Source organism: Dermacentor variabilis, chromosome 8 (genome assembly GCF_050947875.1).
Source record: "Dermacentor variabilis isolate Ectoservices chromosome 8, ASM5094787v1, whole genome shotgun sequence".
NCBI classification, from domain to species: domain Eukaryota; kingdom Metazoa; phylum Arthropoda; class Arachnida; order Ixodida; family Ixodidae; genus Dermacentor; species Dermacentor variabilis.
In genome coordinates, this window is record NC_134575.1 from 39,439,832 (window position 1) to 39,463,487 (window position 23,656).

Below are 23,656 nucleotides of genomic sequence, written 5' to 3' on the forward strand. Positions count from 1 at the left end.
AAACATGCCCTTTTCCATCGGTGTAAGGGAGCGAGTTGCAGACAACAAGCATCCTTAAGCGTGGAAATTTCTTTAATGCGTACGCCACGGTACGCTTACGAAAACTGCGCGTGTGTCCATTAACCCTGCGTGCAGAAGGCACGCAACCAGCAATGCGTTTTAGCATAGCGCAATGCGTGCATCCGCGGCGAAATCGGTGCATGCGCTACTAAACATTGCTTTTCACGCTTGCAACTAATTTTTGTAGATCGTGGTAATATTGATACCGGACGCGTGAAGCGTCCGCCAAAGCAGTAACCAACGTTGGTCGGGCGCTTAACGCACCCGAAGTGGCACTGCACCGTCGCGGGACGCTGCGCTGCTATAATAGCGGACGCTTGGCGCGTCCAACACTGCGGCATAGTTGCCAGATTGCCTGACGCCCGAAGCGTCCAGCGTAGCCGCACTGTTTTCGGACGCTTGCTTGCAACGTTCACAACGACACCCACGTTGCCGTGCTGACACGTGCTCTTGAAACGCTCGAGGTAGCGCCAACGTTGACGGGACGCTTGATCCGCACGTAGTATCAGACGCTTGAAGCGTTCTAAGTCGCACCGTTGTTGCCAGACGTTAGAACGGCTCCCGATGATACACCGGCGCAGCTAGGTCGAGCAATATATGAAGCACCTCAGGTTGCATCCTTGTCACCAAGCCAGCAGGCTGAATGACACCTTTGTTACCCGGCGAGCAGTTGAAGCGACAGAAGGGGCGACCGTTTAGAGATTTCGGCAGATCGGCGGACGCTTGAACCGCTCGTGGTGACGTCATTTCGTCGCTCCACGCGGGCGAAAGCGATGCAACCTGCAGACGCTGCGCGAGGACCGCGTCTTCAATAGTCGGGGTTGAGCCACAGTCTGCACCACTCGACGCGGGGCCCGCGGCCGGCCGTGAACTTGCGAGGCTTGAGCTGCAGGTAGCGCGGTCTGCTCCACAGGTACTTGGGCCAGTGCAGGTTCTTCGGCGGCTGCCTGAAATCGCACGAAGAGCGCCGCTGAGAGTCATTGGCGCACTAACGGGGTATAGCATCTGTATAACGAAGGAAAAATAGCTTTCTTCTTCCTTTTTTTTTGCAATTCGCGTATCTTATCTACACTCTTAAATATTTCCATCGCCGCCAGGCTTGATCGCATCGCATCTAAACAACATTAGGAAGTTTTAGTTTAGGGCACGCAAGCGGCTTGCGCACGCAAGAACTAGAGGCGCCGGTAATGCGCATGCGCAGACCTAGACGTATGCGTCTGCGCATGCGCAGTACCGCCCCCCCCCCAGTACTTGCGTGCGCAAGCTGCTTGCGTCCCCTAAACTAAAACTCTCAATTGTTATAAATGCATATGCCACGAGTTCACGCTCTGTTAGTGCTCGAGAGCCTTTCTGCTTGGTTGCCTCAAGCGTAGCGTCGCGTTGTGTGAGCTTACACAGGGCCACTACTCACGCAGAGCACCGCGGCGACATCTGGCGAGCTTGACGACGCAGCTCATAGGCGCAGGCGTGGGACTCCGGGATCTCTGGTGGGGAGCAACGCCCCGCGGCGGAGATGTCGGAGGCGATGGTACAGCTAGGTATGCCAAATTTTGCACTGACAGTTTGCCAGTTAAGACGTGGCTTTATATAAGAGATATTATCTCTCTATTATCTCTGAAACTGGAAAAGTGTTTTATTTTGTTTAAAGATTGTAATTTAGTTGGACGTCTTTTTCAGGTAACTTCTAAAACGGATCCAGATTTACGTTCTCTCAGTATCTCTTGCCTGTTTGCACCTTGTCGCAATGAAGTACCGTAGCTGGCAAGTTTTTTACTCATAGAGCTGTACAGGTTGTGGGAAATTCGATTGCAGGACCTAAGTGCCAAAAAAAAAGAACTCGTTTCCTTAGGTGTACGCTTTCGCCATCTGATTCTAGTAATGAAACGTAGCACTTGTTTATAGAAATAATCTTGGACCTGTCTGCCTGTATAAACACTTATGCAAAGATAATAATGGCTTAATGGGACCTTAAGAGGAAGCTTCAGCTGGGGGCCAACTCTGGTGCTGCGTATTCCAATGCATGTAAAGCGCAGAAATGCTTTTACTAGGCAACCTCTGCATCGACTTGAATGAAATTTGAAGTATTTATGAGAGAAAATTTAAATCTAGTGACTGTAGTAAGGAGAATTTTAATTTCGGCCTTGAATTTTTAACAATGGCCGCAACATTTTAACAATTCGCAAGTTAAAATAAAAGTAGAAGCAGAAAGTTTACAAATCTCGAACTCTGAATAGATACCGCAGTTCCGTAAGCTGTATCTGTCAGAGCATCTAAATCGGACAAATTTGATACGTCAATTTACATCTTATATGAATTCGTTACAATGTTCACAAGGGTTTTGCTAAAGTCATGCTCACATATCAGCGGTATACTTGAGAGCTGTGTATAACAGATCAATGTCGTTCGCTTTAGGTGCACAATTAGATGCAGTTTACAGGATTTTATAACGGTTTTTTAATTCCTGAGTGACAAAGTTGTAAACTTGATTGTTTAGTTTTCTGAGAATTTGCGATTTTCAACTGTTTGTATAAAGCAATTTCCGGCCTAAATCAAAATTTCACTTCCTACAGTCGCTTGACCTTTATCTTTCTGTGCATTTTGGCCTATTTGTGCATTGCCCGCTTGGAAATTTGCATTTACGTTTGCCGAAGAGCTGGGGCGGTATTCGCTAGCGATCGCCACTGGAGGATAACATCACTCTAGCGAGATCTCGTGTGACTCAGAACTGGACGCGTGCTTTGCCAAGCTCGCTACGTTTGCGCCAGCGCGACAAACGCTGTCCAACGCGTCCGGTTCAAAGACACGAAATCTCACAAAAGTGTCAGGTCCCTGGAAAGTGATCGCTGGAGAATGTCTGCTTGCAGCCATAACTTCGCTCGTCCTTTAGCGGTGTCTTCATCATTGAGACAGCCTAGCTCACGGCCTCCGTACCGATCTCTGAGTCTGCGCACATCTCTGACGGCAGGGGGCCACGTGCCCCGTGCCGTCACCGCCGCACCGTCGTCACGGTCACCGTCGGCGCCGTCACCCTGCCGTCCCTGTTTTCGGGTACACCGTTCCGGCGAACAGCGTCCAGGCGTCAATGATATTATCAAAGTCGGCGTCGCATACGCGATCCTTGAGGCATTGCTGGGTTAAGAAGTCGCCCAGGATTTTCCTTTAGCGTGATCTGAGGTGAAGGCGCTAAAATGACGGAGGACGAAGAAGAAACACACATACACACAGGGCGCCACTTCCAACATTGTTTAATCAGGAAAAAACGCCGCTGATTTATACTTGGAGCGCTATCACAGTTTCTCAGGGCGCATTCGCGTTCAGGTAAAGTAGTTCTTTGCGTGACAGTTCTTTGCGTGACAGTTTTCGTCCTCCGTCATTTTAGCGCCTTCACCTCAGATCATGCTTAACCAACACGCCCAACTATCCATCCTAACTTCCTTTAGCGGTGTCTTCCTTAGTGACGTCACAGAGTTCACACCGTCACCGTTGCGAGCTACAGGAGGCCACGCACATCTTAAGCTTGAGAAGCACCAAGCGCGTACTCCGTCCTGGCATACGTGGTACAGATGCCCGCGATACATCTAACTCACCGTGTAGCACGCGTATAATACGTCGGGGCATTACGGGTTTACGAAGTCACCAGGGTTGTTGCGCCTTTAGTCGGTGACTTCACGAGTGAAAGTAGAACTCTGCTCGCGGCGCCTCCGAAATCGCAGCTATGCCGCTGCGATCTCGAAGGCCACGCACGTCTCAAGCCGGGGGGGGGGGGGGCGGCGAGGAAGCAAGGACCGCACAACGTACCCCGTTCTGGCAAACGTGGCCCAGATGTCGACCATGGTCCTGCTGAACTCCCGCTCTTCGTCCGTGTACCACGAGGTGGAGAACGGCTCGCCGAACAGGTAGTACACCTCGGCCGTGTGCACGACGCCCATCCAGGGAGGGGTGATCGAGTTCTTGGTGCGGTACGCGAACAGGTAGAAGTACACGTCGGCGCCCTGGACATGGAAGCGTGGCCGGGGATTACGTAACGCGGTGAAGTCACCCGCGCAGAGCTCTTCAGCCATAACCAGTTACGTATAACCATAACCATAACCATAACCATAACCGCGGACGCCGTGCTCGAGAGACTCGGGGAACGCGGCTGGAGCGTCCGAGTAGGCGTGTCAATCTGGGGCGGTGGTTGATCGCGGTTATTTCTGATGGCATCTGCTATGAAGGGTGGCCGATTGGTGAGCGCGTTGGTGATTCATAAACGCAAGTGCACAGCGTAAAGGTGGACGAGACAAGTGACACCGCGCTTGCCCTTGTCGCTTGTTATGCGTACGGTCTCCTACGATGGGGCGGCGACATATGGTCCCCTAGTTCACCTAGTTCACTTGAACCAATCGCGCTTTACTACACCCGTTGTACAGCAACAATTTTGCCTATCTATGCTTCACTTCCTCTCTCTTTTAATACGTCTGTCTCTACAGACCGTTTACAGAGGTTATCTTGCGGAGCGCGATACAAGTGGCGCTGCCGGCTCCCAAGCCGCACGACGCCATACAAGGCCTTCTGGCTGCAGCCGAGGGCCTGAATCGCCACCAAAGCGGAATGGCCTTGTTCCAAGCCCTTCACTGGGCAGGATAACATGTTGCACATGCGAAGCCAAGTGTGGTTCCAAACAACTGGAACAGTGTATGCTTCGACTCTACGCGATATCAGCGTACCATGGTGTACCAAAAAGAGGAATGGTTTTCGTTGTTGTGTAGACAGTGCCCTTTAGAAATGTCTGTCGTAGATGAATGAGTGTTTGTACAGATTAGGCTGCTCATATTCGGAAAAATAGAATGTGCAGCTTCGATGTAAATGCGATATGTACAGTCACGAGGCGTGAGCGATCAGCTATCACTGAAAAAAACAGTTACACCCTCAAAACTAAGAAAGGGTGTAAATAATCTATAACTCGCACCCTTACACCCATCTTGGGTGTAAGGATTGGGGTTTATATTTATCTTTACACCCTTTTTTCGCTTTTAAGGGTGTAAACTATTTAATAGCGTAGGCCCCAATTGACTATCCTCTCGTACACTTTCGATGTCATCGTACTAGAATTTTGTTTTTAACGAGGCTATTGCGCCCGGTGATGCACATTTTATAAACAGGGGAAACGGCTATTCAGGGCTCGTGCGTACGGGTTATCGCAGTTGACTGTGCACGCACTCACGATAATAAACTGAGAGAGTGAAACATATTTTCCTATGCCGTGACGAGTATAGGAATGAATAAAAAACAGAGACGTGCCAATGCAAATTTTGTTCCGAGCAGGTGAAGCACAACGAAGTATAAGCTTATCCGACTCCAGTTTCATTGAAACGTAAAACACCAATGCACTCTGGGCGGGAATCTTCATTTACTTATGTCCTTTTTATTTTTCTTCTACCGAATGACTGATTCGGTGACCTATAAACCAATAAAATAACATTGCAGTCAAGTAAGCAGACGTTATTGCACACATAGCTCGCACTGTTTTCTCCGCTTACGCGCCTCTTGCATGCCCAGAAAAAACCGATGATTGCGTGAGCCAGTGATAAACAGGAAGATTAACTTTGATGCCACTAAAAACAAACGTAATGCACAGAAGGCTCGCACATATAGACGTAATCAGTGTAGCGATGGATTACACAGCACTTACGTATATAGTGAAGCGATATCTGTTGTCACGAGATAACAGACGAAAAAAAAGAAGCACCAGCAATCGAAGGACGCACAGGCGTCGACCTGGAGCATTCGCTCACCGCCGTAACGGCCAAAAATAAGACCGTTTGGCACCAGCACCGACGTTGACCGAAATTCACCGGCACCAGCACTAAAGTTCCGCACACGCCTTCAGCCGAAAACGTTGCATTACTGGCGAACAATAATTGGCACAGAAAGTAAAAACTGCGCTTATCTGCATTTGCTCAGCCCGTCGTCCGCTATCGGGAAAGGAGAGAGAGAGAGAGAGAGAGAGAGAGAAATAGAAGAAAGGAAAGGCAGAGAGGTTAAACAGACGCACGTCCGCTTTGCTACCCTGCACGGGGGGAAGGGGGTATGGGGATGAAGAGAGAGAGAGAGAATCGCGAAGGTTGGGAAAGTGACGAGGCACTCAATGGCGGTGAGGTCACGTGTTTAAAGGGCGCAGCGCCCACGCGGCCGTGCTGCAAGCAGTCCATACTGGGGTTATTTACGTCCGTGACGACGCAGGAACCATCGATCTTTTGCCGGCTCTTCGATGTCGAAAATGAAATAAATAAGGACAGTTATCGGCCACGGTGTCCAGCGTCTACACCAGCGACTACGTTGTAAATATTGACGTAGATACGTCACGTTCCTAAATGATAAGAGGAGGAGGAATAAACATTTGGTCAGAAAAAAGAAAGAAGGGGTGGGGGAGGGAGCGGTGCAGTGTGGGTCTCTATTCCAGGACTCCAATGGGGCCACCGCGACCCGCCCAGCTTGGTCCAGGAGGCCCTTCTGGGCCTCGGGGTCCGCAAGGGAGAGGATGGCCTCCCAGAGCTCCCTTAGTAAGGAGAGTACCAGATGTGAATTAAGAGTATGAAGTCGGCGCTCTCCCGTGTTAAGTGAGACAATGAAGGCCAGGACCCGCAGCACGGGCAAGAGTGATTGTACGAGGTTGGGTTTAGTTTATGGTACCTGCCTAAATGTGGGTCGGTATGCGTCTGTATTCTTCCACATATTTCTGCGCCTCCATTACGTTAAGCATAGTTTGTGTGGTGGGGCCTACCGTTGTCGGTTCTTCGCCGGTGCTCCAGCATATCGCGGAGCAGCAGGAAATTGTCCTTTTTGATCACTTTTCGCATCTTTAGCTCGCTTAATAAAGCCTCGAACTAGAGCGTGCGTCTGTTGGTTTTCCGAGAGGACCCTCGGGGCCAGGACAACCGAAAATTCCATGATCTTCTTTCAATCTGTCGCCTAAGATTTTAAGGGCGACTTGCAATATGCTGCCTTGTAGCTACATTCTGCACGCCACTTCTTGGTCGGACATTGCTAAGGCTGAGCTGTCTGGCTTTTCCCTGCATGCGATAGGTAGCGCAATAGCCGCTGCTTCCGCCGTAGCAGTGCATGCAGTACGTATCGAGGCCGATACATGTTAAGTGGGCCGTGGCGTGTGGTTTGAACTGCCACCGTCACATCTAGCTACATCAGTATTGATAAGAGATACGAACACGGATTCGAACGCCAAGGCAAACACACTACCTCGGGCTTATTTTTTTCTCTTTCTTTTTTCGACGGGTATGTTGCAGGCTTCGTTGTTTAAGAACACCATTCAGGGCACTGCTATTCAGGAGTGCATGAGCGCAGTTACGTCGTAGTTTTTTTTTTATATTTCGAGGTGTTTGTTCAGAGCCTGAAAAAACACGAACCGTGTAAAAGACAACGTCCTGGGAGCAACGTCATCGGCTGTTACCGAGCGCGTCCTACAACTTTTCGGGTGCGTCTCATTCGTCTAAAGATGTATCGCTGTTTTTTCGAAGTTTGTTTCTAGCTGCGTGAAACAGCCGGTACAGTGATTGACATTCGTCTTCAATGTGAGCGCGAATATTTCCCTTTCTTAGAGGCACAGACCTGGGAAGAATGCGGAATGGGGGAGGGGGTGGGCCGAGCCAATTTATGAGCCTATTTTTTTGCCTGTGTCCCTTACGTTGTGTACATTGTGCGAATGCGGTGTCAAATACACTTTTACTTTTAACTTTGAAATGAGTGATTGTTTCGTAAACAACGTGCCCGACCCCTCTAAAGCACCCATTGCGTCCTGACGACATGATAAAGAAGCGAATGTATGAACGAATCGATAACCACGTAAAATTTGTACAGTGATTATCGAAGACGATTGACCAAGTAAGCTATAGTACCTACAACGCGGACTGCGGAAACAAAATCAGTCGAGTACACTCGCAATACTTTGGGAAGTATGCTGGCGACTTCGATGACAGCGTTCGACGAGGACTGCGGCACAAAGTGTTTCGGCAGTCGGCGAGACAAGTGTGACGACGACGCAACGACGACGCAACGATTACGGTGCGCTCGACGACGGCCTCACGAGCGAGACGGCACGACGACAGACAACCGAATCGCGACACCCATCGGCGACGACAACGATGTTGCGGCATCGGCCTCGCATCTGCTCTTTCTTCCTCGCTCACTCGTTCCGGAGATCATCATCATCATCATCATCATCATCATCATCATCATCATCATCATCATCATCAGCCTGGTTACGCCCACTGCAGGGCAAAGACCTCTCCCATACTTCTCCAACAACCCCGGTTCTGAGTTCCGGAGATACCAGCCTGCTATCTCCCACAATTCGTCCCAGGCACGGTGCGAACCGGTCTGTAAGCGGAGTTTTAGTGATCCGCGGCGAGACGGCACGGCACCGTCTCGGCGTGAGACGCCGCGCAGCTGACTTGGCCGACGAACGCGCCCCCACGAAACTTGTCGGAAGCGTCGGAAGTCGGGCTACATCTACAGTTGGTGTTGGATTCTGTTTAATAACGGTTAGCGCGGCGGGAGGACATTGCGGGTGGCGACGAAGTGACGTTAGACGTGACAGCGTCCTGCGTGACGGATTTCGGTGAGACAGCGCGCGCATGCTGTGTTGTGCTCGCTTCGTGTCTGTCCGTTGCCCTTCCCAGCGGTGCCGTAAAGGGCAGCTTGAAGACTGCGGGGGGAGTGGGGGGGGGGGAATCTGGACGCAGCGCTACCACGGGACAGAACGTGCAAAACCTCCAGACCCAGAAACGAGGAGACGGGTGATGACGCCACCTTGAAATTGCCGTACCAGAGCGCCGTGACGTCGTGGATCTCGAAGCCGTCTGCCCGGACCGAGTGAAATATTTTTACCGGTAAAAAAAAGAGAAGGAATGCACTACGTTGTGTTCTAGAGATCCGAAGAGGTAACGTGTGAAAGTTTCAGAAACATTTACTCGTCCACAGCGGCCGAATTGCCAACAACATTACCATTGTTGTCCTGTGTTCCAGAATGCAGGAGATCAAAATTACGAATTTAAGACAGACCTACCTGAAAACTAAGACCATTGGGTGATGGACGACAAATCTGCAAGGACACTGCTGCAGTTTCAGTTTCAGTTCATTGATGCGTTTAAAATTTCGTACAGGAATGTAACTCTAGGAGGTCCCATAGTCAAGGACTTGGGAGGGACCTCTAAGTGCAAGGACACTGCTCACCTTGCATGATGCAGAGCTGGAAGATATTATTTAACGTTCCTTATTTATTTGCGCCTTGCGGCTTATGCTTCCAAATGGAAAGATAAAGAAAATAAGAAGCGATGAACCATCTTTCAATTCGCGCTGTCACAGTGACGTCCCGAATTGTAAAAGGTGCGCGCGAGAAACTAAGAAAAGGAAACTTTGACCGCCACTTCCTCTGTTAATAATCATCATATGACTGCAACTAAAGTAAACTTCTCCAAGAATACTTTATTAATATGAACTGATTAAGTGTTTCACTCTAGCGTCGCTTTAAAAACAAGCTAGTTGAGTTAATCACAAAGCTTAGAAGTGTAGTAGACTGTGCTAGTTGATGCGTTATGATTGCGTCATGAATAGGTCACGAGGAGCGCGAAGCAAATGAACAACTTGACAACGAGGCGACCAAGCACGAGGGCTCGTTCCTTGCCGATCTTGTCGAGGTTATTCACCTTTCGACTGAGGCTGAGAGGTCATTCACCTTTCGACTGAGGCTGAGAGGTCATTCACCTTTCGACTGAGGGCCTGCGCGTAGTGGTGCGAAGGACAGATCATGAAGTAGTCGGCGATGCAGGAGGACAGGATGGTGCGCTGCCTGAGGTAGCTGCTGTGGCCCCGCAGGCCCATGTAGTTCCAGAAGATGCGGCGCAGCTGAGACTTGGAGAAGTTGTGCAGGAAAGTGCGGTTGCAGGTGGAGAACAGCTCGGACTTGCTCACATGGCGATGGCTGTCGCGCCGGAAGAACTGCGGGAATGCCCTGCGCGGGTGGTTTTTTTTTTTTTCAAAGAGAGAAAGATCACACGCTTGGGGCGTAGGTGATGATGTTGTTTACTGGCTGCGACAGTGTAAGGAATAGTTTGGCTTCCGAGGGGGCCCGCTATTAAAAAAACCGTAGGTAACAATACCACTAAACAAGGAAAAAAAGTAAACGTAGAAAAAATAAACAGGACCTTTTCACAAACACTTAGGGTGAAAAGAACACACTGCCTGCTAAATATTTAAAATAATGCTGCAAATATATGCACATCATACGTAACGCAGAACGAGTGCATGACCTGTGAAAAATCGTAACTTGTCGCTTCTCGTGCTAACACAATTCGTTTCGCAGCAAAGCGCATAAAAAGTTACAACGCGAAGAAACAATCAAATCGAATTAAAAGGTCGGATACCACAGTGAATCAAACAAAATGTCAATGGCACGATAAAGTCGTCCCGACGTTACCGTAAGACAAGAACCGCGTCACACATACAGAACTATTCTCGAGGAAGCAAGCAGCGCGGTCACCGTCCATAGGAAAGTTGCGCCAGGAATTGACAGCTTCCCCTTAAACAGGACCAGAATTTTGTGTTGATATTGCTATGTCGTCAACATCTCTCATCACATCTTTATGTCCCCCTCCCCCTGTGCAGAGTAGCAGGCTAGAGCACCTTAGCTCAGGCCGACCTCTCTGCCTTCTTTCAATTAAATTATCTCTCTCTCTCTCTCCATGTGTTAATACAGGCGTTGGAAAGTACGGAGGAGTGCGACGAACGCTAGCATATTCAGGCGCAGCGTGTCATGAAAACAAACAAGCCTAGACTGCAGCGACATCGGTGAAACGCATTTTTTTTTTTAGACGACTGAAAGAGGACGGGCGTGATGGCGATCATGCCAGATCGCGTCACGAACTACAGGACAACGCATCATTCAGAACGAGTTCCTGACGGACATGTTGGTGTGGTCTACGATGCATTCTGTTCGGCGGCGCAAGAACAAAACAACAGAGTGAAGGGGGACACACACCACTTCATTACATTATGGGGTTTTACGTGCCAAAACCACTTCCTGATCATGAGGCACGCCGTAGTGGGGGACTCCGGAAATTTCGACCACCTGGGTTTCTTTAACGTGCACCTAAATCTAAGTACACGGGTGTTTTCGCATTTCGCCCCCATCGAAATGCGGCCGCCGTGGCCGGGATTCGATCCCGCGACCTCGTGCTCAGCAGCCTAACACCATAGCCACTGAGCAACCACGGCGGGTGACACACCGCTTCATGGCGTCAACCCACGTTCTACGCGCGGTGTCCCGATTGGCGTCGTTGGAAAAAAAAAATTCTTTCGTCACATTTCTACGCGTTTCTTTCGTCGTGGAAAATAATTTCTGCTCAACGACGAAGGAAACGCGACCAAAAGACACGGAATGAGAAGATACGGGATCAGAAGGTCATTACTCGGATCAACGCCTGGTACGCAGGCGGCACCGGACACTGTGAACGGGGCGGATGACTTCATGCTCTGAGACCCGCCGTGGTTGCTTAGTGGCTATGGTGTTGGGCTGCTAAGCTCGAGGTCGCGGGATCGAATCCCGGCCGCGGCGGCCGCGCTTCTATGGGGGCGAAAACACCCGCGTACTTATATTTAGGTGCACGTTAAAGAACCCCAGATGGTCTACATTTCCGGAGTCCCCCACTACGGCGTGCCTCATAATCAGGAAGTGGTTTTGGCACGTAAAACCCCATAATTTAATGTAATTTCTTCATGCTCCGAGCATATTGCAAATCATCAAGTCAAGCGGCCACGGGATTAAACTGACGACGACCTATTGTGTGCGTGTTGCATTGGGGAGAAGGAAACCGTACGAGAGTTCCGAAATGTCAGTGAACTTCCGACTCGGTCAGGAACCGGAAGCCAGCTGCGGAATTGCCGTGGCTTTGTAGAGCAGCCTCGTAGACCCGGCGCCACGCACATTCGGGGGCGAACCTTGGCAATTGCTTGTTTAGACATTCTATACAAAAGGCAATGCTTCACACGTGAAAAGTGACGTATATAACATTCGACCGTAGTATAGACGGCGCAACATGCTGGCGTTACTTGCACGGTAAGTGTGTTGCTGCGCTGGTAACTGCGATGCTACGTGACGGCCCAAATGAACGCTAGCGTTCTTTTTTCAACTCTTGCAGAGAGACGCGAGGCGTGTCGACTTCGTCGGGACTGCGAATCTTGCTCTCCGATCAAAGAAAGTAAAAGGCGCAGCGTGGAACGCGACCGGGAAGGAGATCGGGGGTGTGTGACGCACGAGCTGAGTATGCTGGTGCCTTCGTCGGGCGTTACGCCGATGAGCAGCTTGAGGTCCTTGTTGAACAGTCCCCGCTTCAGCGCCGTGAATATGTGAACAGGAAGCATGTCGTCGCCGAAGACCGGCACGAACACCTGGATGCTTTGGAACAGAACCTTCTGAGCGTCCTGTGTGCGTAAGTAAAAAAAAAAGAAGGAAAAAAAATGTGAGTGGAGACCGTTAAAGAACCGTCGTGACAATTCGGGACTGCTAGGTTGTGTTATTAGAAAAAAAAAGATGTTCGTAGCGAAATGACGTGGGAAAGAGGAAAGCGAAAGGATAGAAATTTGGGCGAGTTGGTACGGTAACATGATCTTGGATCGTAGTGCCAAGTGACACGGACACAGACTAGAAGGACACAGACTAGACTAGAAGCGCTCGTCCTGTCTGTGCTTCTAGTCTGTGTCCGTGTCACTTCGCGCTACGATCCAAGATCACGTTGAAGAGGAAAGCCGCTCTGTGTCGTCTATACTTTCTTTCTCTTCCCCGCCAATGTAGCTGCGCCGGCGGCGAACATCAGAGTAATACTTGGAACGGAAGGTAGCGCAAGCAGGACACAGTCGCGTGGGAGCGTACGAAGAACAAGCGCTGAAATCACACTTTGTATTCAGCGGCATTGGCCACTGTTATATGCAGACAGAGTACGCGAAACAAAGAGCGCGATAACAGCGCTGTCACAGTAAAGTATACGCGTGAGCTAAAAAAGAAAAAGAAAGACCTTTCTGACTATTGTGCACGTTGATAGATGGATCGGTAACACAAATGCTCCCGCTCTTTGATATATAAAAAAAAGTTTTAATATCAGTCGTGCGTTCATGTTTCTACTCTTACCTAGTGTCTCAATCTTTATCTTCATCTCAATGGCGCTATTCGGGGAGCGCGTTTCGTGCCTCTTGTCGCGAGCAGCCGTATTGCTGTATTTTGCCCACCGACGCGAGAACAAAGCTTAGACAGCTTCTTTGAGACCGACAGCGCGATCGGAACCCCGCACTTGTCGGCGACCTCGTTCGCCGAATGCCCCGCTCGGCGCACGTGTGGCGAAACCTTCGGCTGCTTCGCGTTGCTGCCTTTTGCTGCTGCTTTCGAGCCCTCAAAGTATAGCAGCAAGGGATCCGATACAGCGCGAATCGCAGAGCGAGGGAAGCCGGCTTCGATGGGCCTATCGCGCGTCTGGCGACAACACGTAACTTCCGTTGACAGCCGACCCAAGGCACGTAGTGGCAATGGCTCGCTTTACGAGCTTGGTCAACGCCACCTAGATAGCACAAGGCCTGCTTACTCCGGTCCATGACGTCACGCTACCTGGCCCAAAATTTCCATTGACAAGGCTGGCGTGATGAAAGCGGTGACGTCAAAATCACTGTTGCCGACTCGGGAGCATCCCCATTAGATTCTAGGGCAGTCGGGCCAGGTAACATGGCGTCATGGATCGGAGTGAAAAGGCCTTGTGCTATCTAGGTGGTGTTGGCTTGGTGCGGTCCGATTCATACGGCAGCAAACCGTCTTTCCTTTTTTGGTTTGATAACACCGACAAACTTACTCCCCCCCCCCACCCGGCGCCCTAATGCAACGATGACTTGCACGACACCCCGGTGCACACTGGCGCGATTTGTCAAGACTGCCATTAGTGTGATGTGAATGGTTGGAGACAGTCCTGTTCTTAGGAGGAAGCTTTACGTCAGGGCTGGCTCCGATCTTCCCATTCAGATGCGGGCGAAACGTAGAAATGCTCTTATTAAACAAAGCATAACTAACTAACTAACTAACTAACTAACTAACTAACTAACTAACTAACTAACTAACTAACTAACTAACTAACTAACTAACTAACTAACTATGTGTCCCTGTGTGTCTTCTTTTGTCCCTTCTTTTAATCGCGCTACCGTACTCCCCTTGAAGATGCATTACGAACAAGCCCACATTGCAACCGTCGTTAACTAACTAACTAACTAACTAACTAACTAACTAACTAACTAACTAACTAACTAACTAACTAACTAACTAACTAACTAACTAACTAACTAACTAAACTATATTGCGAGCATCGCATGCGCACTTCCACAATTTGACATACAAAGAAATTGTTACTTCTACCGTGGATTATTTCATGACATTCAATTTCCCAAGGGCAAAGATTATGCAACGACTGACTTCCCGTTCCCCTCTGTTTCGTTATGTCTTACCTATTCTACCCTCCTTCTCCCGCAATAGTCCATCCAGAAGTCTGCGAGGGAGTTAAATAAATAAATAAATAAATAAATAAATAAATAAATAAATAAATTTTTCAAGGAACACTAAAGAGAAACGTAGGCTGAGCTTTGCTAGTAAATTAACCTTTCACGAGTTCAAAAAGCCACTCCTACCGCGACAGAAGGCATGGTAACCAACGAGAGAGGCGATGTCGAATGACAAGCGCCGACTCCGCTTTGAAGGCCCGAAGTAGATAACTGTGACGTCACGAATTTTAAACTGCGTCTGCTATGCCCTAGTTAATTCTTTATCGGCGAACGATAAATACATTGTGTTCCACAGGAGTGAAGTACTGAACACGGAGAAGTTTCGGGAACATTTGCTGAGTCACAACGGCCCAATTACGAAGAAAAAGAAAGGGTCCGTGACGTCACGTTGACGTGCCGGCGCTGGCGTTCCGGCGCGAAATTAAAGAAATAGAACTTTGAACTTTCATTTTCTCTTCTAGTGTAATCATTCTCTCAGTAAAACCCAACAAAGACAGAACATTAAAAGAATACCGTACGTATCAGTCTAAACTTACTTATAATGAATTATGTTTTGCTCCGTGGCAGAGAAATCAAATTCCACTGGTCGATTTGGATCAAACCACTCCGCGACAGAGCCCTTTCTCTATGAACCGCCGAGGAGAGACGGATTTCACCGGAACTGCGACGACGTCACTTCCGGATTGGCCGGGTGGTTCGGCCGTTTTGAGCTCTTTCTGATGCCTTGTCTGATACGTCGGGATGATTCGGAGTCCGCAGTGTTTCCCGCAGTAATCACTAGGGGGAATCTTTCGCGATGCGATCAGTCGATCAGCCACCACGGAAATGATGGTTAGCACTGGGCAGTACAGGCGCCCAAATCTTTAACTGGCGTGCGCGAGCGGCGACTTTTCCATGCGTCAGCGCCGTGTGACGGGGCGAGGCTAGCAACAGTCCGAGTCAAAGCGCGCTCAGCTGGGCCCATCGTCTGCTAGGCTGTTTCCAGCCTCGCCCCGTCATACGGCGCTGACGCACAGAAAAGTCGCCGCTGGCACACGCCAGTTAAAGATTTGGGCGCCTGTACATGAATATGTCTCGTCTTCATGCTTGTGGCTTCAGACTTTCTTGAGGCTCTGTTTATTGCGCTTTGTCCTGCCATTGCTGTCTACACTTTTCTAAGTGCAGGAGGGTTCGCGAACACGCACGATCACTAGAAACTGAAGCGTTTCGGCCTGTCGGGACGGCCAAATCGAAACGCGCCAAGCTTCTCAACTCGCTAGCCTGCCCGCGAGACATTCGCAAGGACATTATATGTCGCCTGTCGATGCACGCGTCTCTGTGGAGTAATGCTTTCGATATCGGGCTACCGTGCTAATGCTCATGCGTACTCAAGTCCTGCCGCCGGAAAATTTTAATAACGTTCGTTTAATGAAGTATTACGCAGCCCCATGTCGAGAAATGACGAAGTTACGAAGCCGTTTGAAGCCACAAGGACGAAGTTTTAGGCAGATACACGAACTACTTACTCATCACGTCCATCTTGGCTGAACCGCTCAGGCCGGAGCTCTCGTAGACACTAGACACACGTTTCTCTCGGTGATTGTATGGAAATCTATGGCGGGGCCGCAACTTTCCGCTGTGCTCCCACCCGGAGCACGTTTATTTTTCACTGGTCAATCCGGATAGAGTTGGTTTCTCGTGGATTCGGCACACCTCTCGAGATCGGCCAGTGGAATTTAACCGCAAGCGTTTCTGCATTGTCTCCCATTAAAAGACTTTTTGTCCGTTCAAAAATGCACAACGCAGCGAAAAGGACAACTAAGTCTGCAAGAAAGACAAAGCTATGTACAAAAAAATTAAAAGAGCGGATTGTGGACATTCCTGCGTGCTTCGCGAGAAATGCTTTTTTTTTTGTGTGTGTGTGGAACGGGAGCTCACGTGAAGAGACGGAAAAGAAGCTCACCACAATCTTGTCCGCCTCGACGCGCCGTAGGCAAGATATGATCTGGCGAGGGTGGGTGGTGATGGTCATCCCTTCGACGGCGCAGCCGACCATCTTGGCGAGCTTGTCGGCCAGATGCAGCGTGTCGTTGTTCCGCGCTATGATGGACACGCAGGGACTTCCGCTCTGGATGATGGCGCGCTTGATCATGTGCCGCGTCATCGGCGACGTGGTCTGCAAGTCGCGATCGCGTAGCGTATGACGCTCACCTACAGTCACTGCACTAACTAAAACGAGAAGTCGATAGCCTATATGAGGAAGGCGGACCAGTCCCTTGCTTGAAGTCTGACTGCATAGACCAGACTTCTCTTTACTATAGCCTCGTATACCGCGAGGGTCGGCCGCTCCGCTATATACCCTCGAGACCAGGCGCTGCCTTCTGGTCAGGAGCTGCGGGGACAGTGCGGGAGAAAATGGCTTCACTTGGAGTGTGCGTTGCAGACGATGCAGACGATGTTCTTGCCGCATCTGCTGAGGTGTTTGCTTTTGGACGCGTTCTTAGAGCGTCTGCCGAGAAGGACGTACAAAAGGTTATTCGTCCGGGGTTGGCACTACATGTGGCGTTGCGGACTGTACCGACAACCCGCGGAAAAAAAAGAAGCTGCTCGTACGAAAGTCCGGCGATTGACGACGTTCACGGAGATAACAATAATGTCTTGTGTGGAGCGCAATCGCTCCACGCAAGCTTTTCTGCAGCGCCTGACATATGACACTGTGGGATACAACGGCTCTAAATGGGAAAACGTCTTCTTGCACGGTAAGCTTTTGCTCGGGTGGGTGTTCGTTTTGTCGTAAACTACGAAACAGTGTTTGGTGTTGCCTTCCCCGCGCTGCGGGTCTGCGATAACAGCCGTAACAGTGGGGCTAGTTTCGGTATCGCCAATGAAGCGTCGCCATGACACTGGTATGTACGCAAAGGAAAATTCGGTAACCTTTGCATATGGGGTCCTATCTTTTCAACTTACATGGCAATACAGTAACGTGATGCAGTGACGTGTGGAAATAAAAATGTGCTTTTGGTTATTTTCTTTTTTCGGCTTCTCATATCTCTATTTTAGTCGCTTTACTTGTTGCGCCAACGAGCGGCGCTTTTGCTCTTATCGCTTCGACTGACAGTATGTTCGACTGCTCCTGCCTCCTGCCATGCGCGTACACGTTTTTTTTTTATTTTCGTATGCTCTGCAGCTAAATAGTTTTTTCTGTGCCCCGGGAACGTTCCAGCAATGTCGGAAAAGGCTGAGGAAAGGGCACAAGGCGTGCTGCGGTGGCTATGCAGTGAGGCGACTCGGGAGAGGAACCGCAGGGCGAAAATTTTCCGTTTCCCAGCAAACGAGGTAAGCAAGTTCTTTTTTTTTTTTTGCAGTCCTTACGAAGAAACAAGCGCCATCCTTATCAAAACAGTGGGAAAATGTAACGAAAGATCTTCTGCGGCTGTTTTCGAGTGAATATCCCTTTTTTGTGCTTTGGCGCGGCGCATTTTTAGTGGTGTTGTAAGAAAGGGAAGCTATTTGTTGACAGTTGCACACGGGCCGATTGGTGCTAGCTGACCCGCAGACGGAAATTTCACTTCGCTATATGTTAGCGGTTGCTCTTCATTCTTTTTTTGAGGCGTAGAAAACTTACGATTTATATTTGCCGAAGATATTTGAATGCTTGTTGCACAAACTAATTACGCTGGAGAGCATTTCGGTGACTAGATTTTGTTGTGACAATACCGCCTTCGAATGTGCGTCAACATGGCAGAAGCAAGAGAAAAAAGCATTTGCGCAGCAGTCACTGTTTGCGTTGTGAATTACGAGATCCATTTACGTGCGCGACGGCCAAGGTGCGCTTCGCTTTTCAACCTGTGCCTAGTGTGACAGAATATTTCCGTCGCTTCTTCGCGCTATCAACTTTGGTTTCGCTTTTAGGTGTTCTTTAATCATGACCACGCGGTGTTTTGCCCATCTTTAAGATGGAACGTACGGCGAAATTGCGCTAACGGGGAGGTCCTCGCGGGGCTGACATCGGAGCAGATGCAAACCACCTCTGCGCGGACCCCTCCATAGGAATAGACCACGTCCACCCGGCCAAAACAAGACCTCTGTGGTCGGCCTTGCCGACTGTTGGGAGCGGAAGAGCGGACCCTGATCGATGAAGGTAATGAAAAGTTATTAGTGGTTGCCAATCTGTCCTTCTCTCGTTTATTATTCTCGTACAGAAACCACTTGATCGGGCATGTCGCAAGTGACATGAGAACGGTGAGCGCTGCCTTTTCCACGTCGTCTGCTACGGCGGCGGGAGCCATGCGACGTGACGCAGCGAAATTTGGTCCGCGTTCGTCCAGAAACCGCGTGCTTATCAGTTTCTCCTTATCGCTTGCTCGTATGCGTTGTGCGATGTCCCACATTACAGGCTGAATTAAAAAGCCCAACAGTTATCTCTGACAATGTGCGAATTCAAGTTGGTAAAAAGTCGTGCCGTGTTTGGTGCTATGGCATACAATACAGCGAAGACAGTTGTTGCCTCGCACTGCCGTGTTCTCCTTGAGCGTGGCTTGCCGCATTAGAGCAGAAATTCTTCCGGAGCAAAAATTCCAGTGCTTCTCGGTCCAGCGGCTTTAAACTATCTGTAGTTTTCCACGTGCGGGCATTTTGCAGAGAAGTGAAGCTGAAGTAAATAAAACGCTCGATTACCTGATCCTTAACGAGATGAAGTCAAAACATTCGTCGATCACGAAAACTAGCTCTAAAGAGCTGATTCCTATTATTCTCATTCAGCTATTGAGAAACCAGCGATGCTTAACATGTTATGTAGCAGCGCTAGAACTTGGAACTATGCTTACTAAATTTTGGAGGCATATATATACTTGAAATCCCGCAACCAAATATAATCAGAACTGACCTGCATAGGTTGAAAGCACTATTTAACGAAAACAATTCTCTTTTTTGTCACGTGCACTAGAAATTTGATATTGAACGGGCTTCTCATGTCGTGTTTCCGTAAATGTGAAGCGACGTGATATGGCACGTTTTCGTCACCAATGGAATTCGCTTTACAATGGAGCATGATGCTCCAGCCCAGACGGGACGCTGCTCTTATCGCGTGTGCCTGTGTGTAGTGTTTCCTTGACACAACGTGCAACTTCGGCGAAAATTAGCCAACTAGCCTGACAAGTTGTTCTAATGATGTACGTGTCTTTGCAGGTTCTACACGGCCGCAACGAGGCCAAAAGCGGAAAACATGACTCCAGAGACCAGAGGCATCATCAACGGACTGGGAAACGATACACAAAGGTATCGCAAGTCAGCGAAGTTAAAGGGACACTAAAGCGAAACAATAAATCAGTTTAGACTAATGAAGCATTGTTTCAGAACCCTGCAGGCAGTCGTTTAAAAAAAAAGTAGTTTGATTATTAGATGAGAAAATGAAGATCCAAGTATCAGTATTTGAATTTCGCGCCGAAACCCCAGCGCCGATACGTCAGCGTGACGTCAGGGATTCCAAAGTATGTTTTCGCATTTGGGCCGCGTTGGCCGAATAAAGGTTCACGAAACTTGCCATGTTTAATATTTGGTTCCTTTAGAATACAATGTAGTCAATTTGTACTGCTATATATAATTAGTGGGCCCTAGAAGATGACATCAAAATCCAAGACGTCACAGCCCCCAGGTGCGGGAACTGAAGTAGGCGTCGCCACCCGTATTTCGTTCTTGCGCTATTTCTGGCTTACCAAACGTCTTATCGTTGTAAGAGTTGTGTTTTTGGTGTTGTAGAACAGTAATTTACTGATGCAGAAGAAATCATTTTTCACTTTAGTGCCCCTTTAAAGAGCTGCCGGAAGGTTATTACCACGGTGAAAGCGCTAGAGAAGTTGATGTATCATGCGAGCCCAGAGTTCTACCAACTCTGGCAGTGCCAGGTTACGTTCCATTATCGCAAGAGGAAGGGAAGGACACGGATAAATGTCTTGTGGAGCACGTTGGTGTGGTCGCACAGTTGTGCGGAGTGTTCACTGTACTGAAAGATCACCTAAACGGCAGTCTACCAGAAGAAACGTTTTGGTCTAATAAGTGTCGCATATAACTGCTGCAGTAGTTCTGCTATGCGTGGCTTATGCTGCACATAAACGGCATCACTCTGAATCTCAAAAAAAAGAGAGAGAGAAAAAGACAGCGTGAGAGAAAACCCGCTGAAATAAAAAGAAAGCTCCAAAAGCGTGAAGAGTAAAAAACGTTTTCCCACTGATATTTTATTTTTATGATTCCGATAGCTCTCAGGGCGGTCTCCTGATTAGCCTTCCTTGAGAAAATATTTCGGCATAATTCAATATTTGGATAAACATCATGCAACGTATTCTTTGTGCAGATGGTCATTGCTCCCAAACTTGCACCCTGCTCTTCAAAGATTATTGCATAGCTACCATACACGGATCTTGTGATGCTAGAATCTTCTTGCGCTTAACACAGTAAAGTCGTGCAAGTACTAATGTGGCTCAGCACTCTTCAGTGGTTTCATAAATATGGCAAAAGTGGGAGGGGGGGGGGGGTGTCTCCTTCCGGAAAAATCACAAACAATCTAAATAAGCAAATTAAGCGCGCCGTGCCGGAAACGCGTGTTCTAGAAAAGTTGAAATGCTTTCACCTCCTTATTGTGTCGACAACGATATTCTCATGACGGCTGACCTCCCGACAATGTTGAAAATCGTAGCATAGCTCTAACACCTATCCTATGCTTGAAACAAGCCGCACGAAAATGAACTGAGTTCGTAGGCTCCGTTAAAGATAGGGCGTAATGTACATTCAGCGTATCAGAGGAAGGTCATGAAAACCATTCAAAAGATATTTGTTCTGAGCAGGTTGCCCGGATGGATTGAATACAGCCGACTTGTGTTTCTTTTACTAAAATATATGCCCGAAGCTACCTGTTCAACAATACCCTTGTGCATGACTCTGTCCTTGCCCAACCTCTACTGACCGCCAATTAATTGACGCATGTTTCTTCTGCATTTACTGTTTCTAAAAAAAAGAAAGCTTAGCCTTATTTGTTGTTATTGTCGTGGAATTGTGCCATTTATGCCCAGACGACTATAGAACAAACGAAGTGCATTACAAATTTCAAGAAACATCTGCAATACGCTCGCGAGGAATTTCGTGTTGATACCTTGTCCGCAATGCTACAGATCTGAATGAACCTCTTACGGTGTCACATGTATTGCGAAACAAAACCACATATAAAGAAAGACAATAGACATTTTCATTATAATTTCCTGGATGTTTATCGGCACATTAGCACAAGGAGAGCTATAAAGAAAATTTACCAGGTACAGCATATCTTTTGTATGGAATTTTAGTTGTTTTTCTGGTATGCGAGAAATGTGGATCTGCTGATCTACTACGTGCAGCGTGGGCAAAACATAAAAAATGACTTCCTTGTACTCATATCGATCGTCGTGTGGTAAGAGCACACAACGATCATGATGATCATCATCATAATCATCATCGTCATAATCATCATCATCATAACTTAAACATGGCGGGCGTCTACAGGAGCTAGAAATTCTGGTTTATAGGCTGTTGGAACTCCTGAATATACGAAAAAAATATACTTGTTAAATTAATGTTACCTATAGACAGTCAGCACCCGGCTTTTCTCGCAACTAAAAAGACTGGTTTGCCTTCAAAAGGCAAACCAGTCTCCAACTCGAAGCCTACCGATGTTCTATGGAGCGTCCAAGTTTATTTTTATAACGGGTACATGGAGAAATCGTACGGAACCCCAGTAGCAGTAAACCAATGTCTAATGGAAGTTGACGCTGAAACTTACAATGTACGCATATATTTACGTATTTGTAAATCACAATTGTTTGATGAGACTGCATTGAGATACAGATGAAGGAGATATAAGCTAGCTAGCATCTCAACAGCCACCTCTGTAGGAGCTGTTGCACATCCGCTTCTCTCGTCCCCAAGCGTGTGACGTCATTGCTTGACCTAGCGTGGCTGAATTGAGAGCTGTGGTAACGCGCTAGTGCTGCGAGTGGAATTGCACGGTCAGCGGCTGGTCGTCGCTCCTTCCATCTCGCAGGCCACGGGCGGCAAGTTAAGGCAGAGCAGGGCCTCCGAGATTGGCCTGACAGCAAGCTAAACACATCGACGCAGTAACACACATGCGGCTCATTTATTAACCGATTTCGCTGAAGTGGAATTTCTTTAGAATAGTATTTAACTGAGCTAATTCGTTCGCAGCTTCGGCTAGCTTGCACAGCGCAACTGAAATAAACAAAGGATCAAGAGAGACCGAAAGAGGACGTCGCTCTTCTAAGTTGTTAGAACAGCGACGACCTCTTTCTGTCTCTCTTGGTCATTTGCTTCCTTCAGTTCGGCTGTTCAAACCCGTCCTAGAGAGTTCGCCGTGAAGGTCGCTTCAGATCTTCTGGGGGGATCGCTCATTTTCGCGCGCCCAGCGCGCGGCCCCGTCTCGCTCACCATGAGGCCGATGGACATGCCGCCGGCGCTGTTCCCGAAGGCGGTGATCCTGTCGGGGTCGCCGCCGAAGAGCGCGATGTTTTCGCGGACGAACAGCAGGGCCAGGTATTGGTCGTAGAGGGCCATGTTGCCCGGCGCGTGCTTCTGGCCGCTGTAGAGGAAGCCGAACGCTCCCAGGCGGTAGTTCATCTTCACCACGACCACGTTGCCCAGTGCCGACATGTACCTGCGACGAACGCCTGCGTCATGCACTTGCGTGGTCACGCGCCTGCACGGATGGTGCACGCGTGCGTGCGTGCGTGCGTGCGTGTATGTATGCATGTATGCATGCATGTATGCATGTATGCATGCATGTATGTATGTATGTATGTATGCATGTATGTATGTATGTATGTATGCATGTATGCATGTATGCATGTATGCATGTATGCATGTATGTATGTATGTATGTATGTATGCATGTATGCATGTATGCATGTATGCATGTATGCATGTATGCATGTATGTATGTATGTATGTATGCATGCATGTATGCATGCATGTATGCATGTATGCATGTATGCAT

General features: G+C 48.7%; 1 protein-coding gene across 1 annotated transcript; it reads right to left on the reverse strand.

Annotated features, from left to right (window-relative positions):
• Positions 1–732: 732 nt before the first annotated feature.
• Positions 733–23,313, reverse strand: LOC142590084 (acetylcholinesterase-like). The gene is made up of 6 exons (XM_075701935.1): positions 23,092–23,313; positions 16,586–16,798; positions 12,368–12,534; positions 9,820–10,066; positions 3,859–4,052; positions 733–1,007 (listed from the first exon to the last, which is right to left on the reverse strand). Exons 1-6 carry the CDS (start codon positions 23,311–23,313, stop codon positions 869–871), a joined length of 1,182 nt encoding a protein of 393 aa, XP_075558050.1. The 3' UTR covers positions 733–868.
• Positions 23,314–23,656: the final 343 nt, after the last annotated feature.

What these genes read in the sequence shown, in the direction of transcription:
- LOC142590084 (XM_075701935.1), bottom strand. Translation starts at nt 23,313, where the DNA reads ATGTCGGCACTGGGCAACGTGGTCGTGGTGAAGATGAACTACCGCCTG. An exon ending in GCATGTCCATCGGCCTCATG is followed by an intron (nt 16,799 to 23,091) that starts GTGAGCGAGACG and finishes CGCGACTTGCAG; the next exon opens with ACCACGTCGCCGATGACGCG. An exon ending in GCCACGTTTGCCAGAACGGG is followed by an intron (nt 1,008 to 3,858) that starts GTACGTTGTGCG and finishes GTGCGATTTCAG; the next exon opens with GCAGCCGCCGAAGAACCTGC.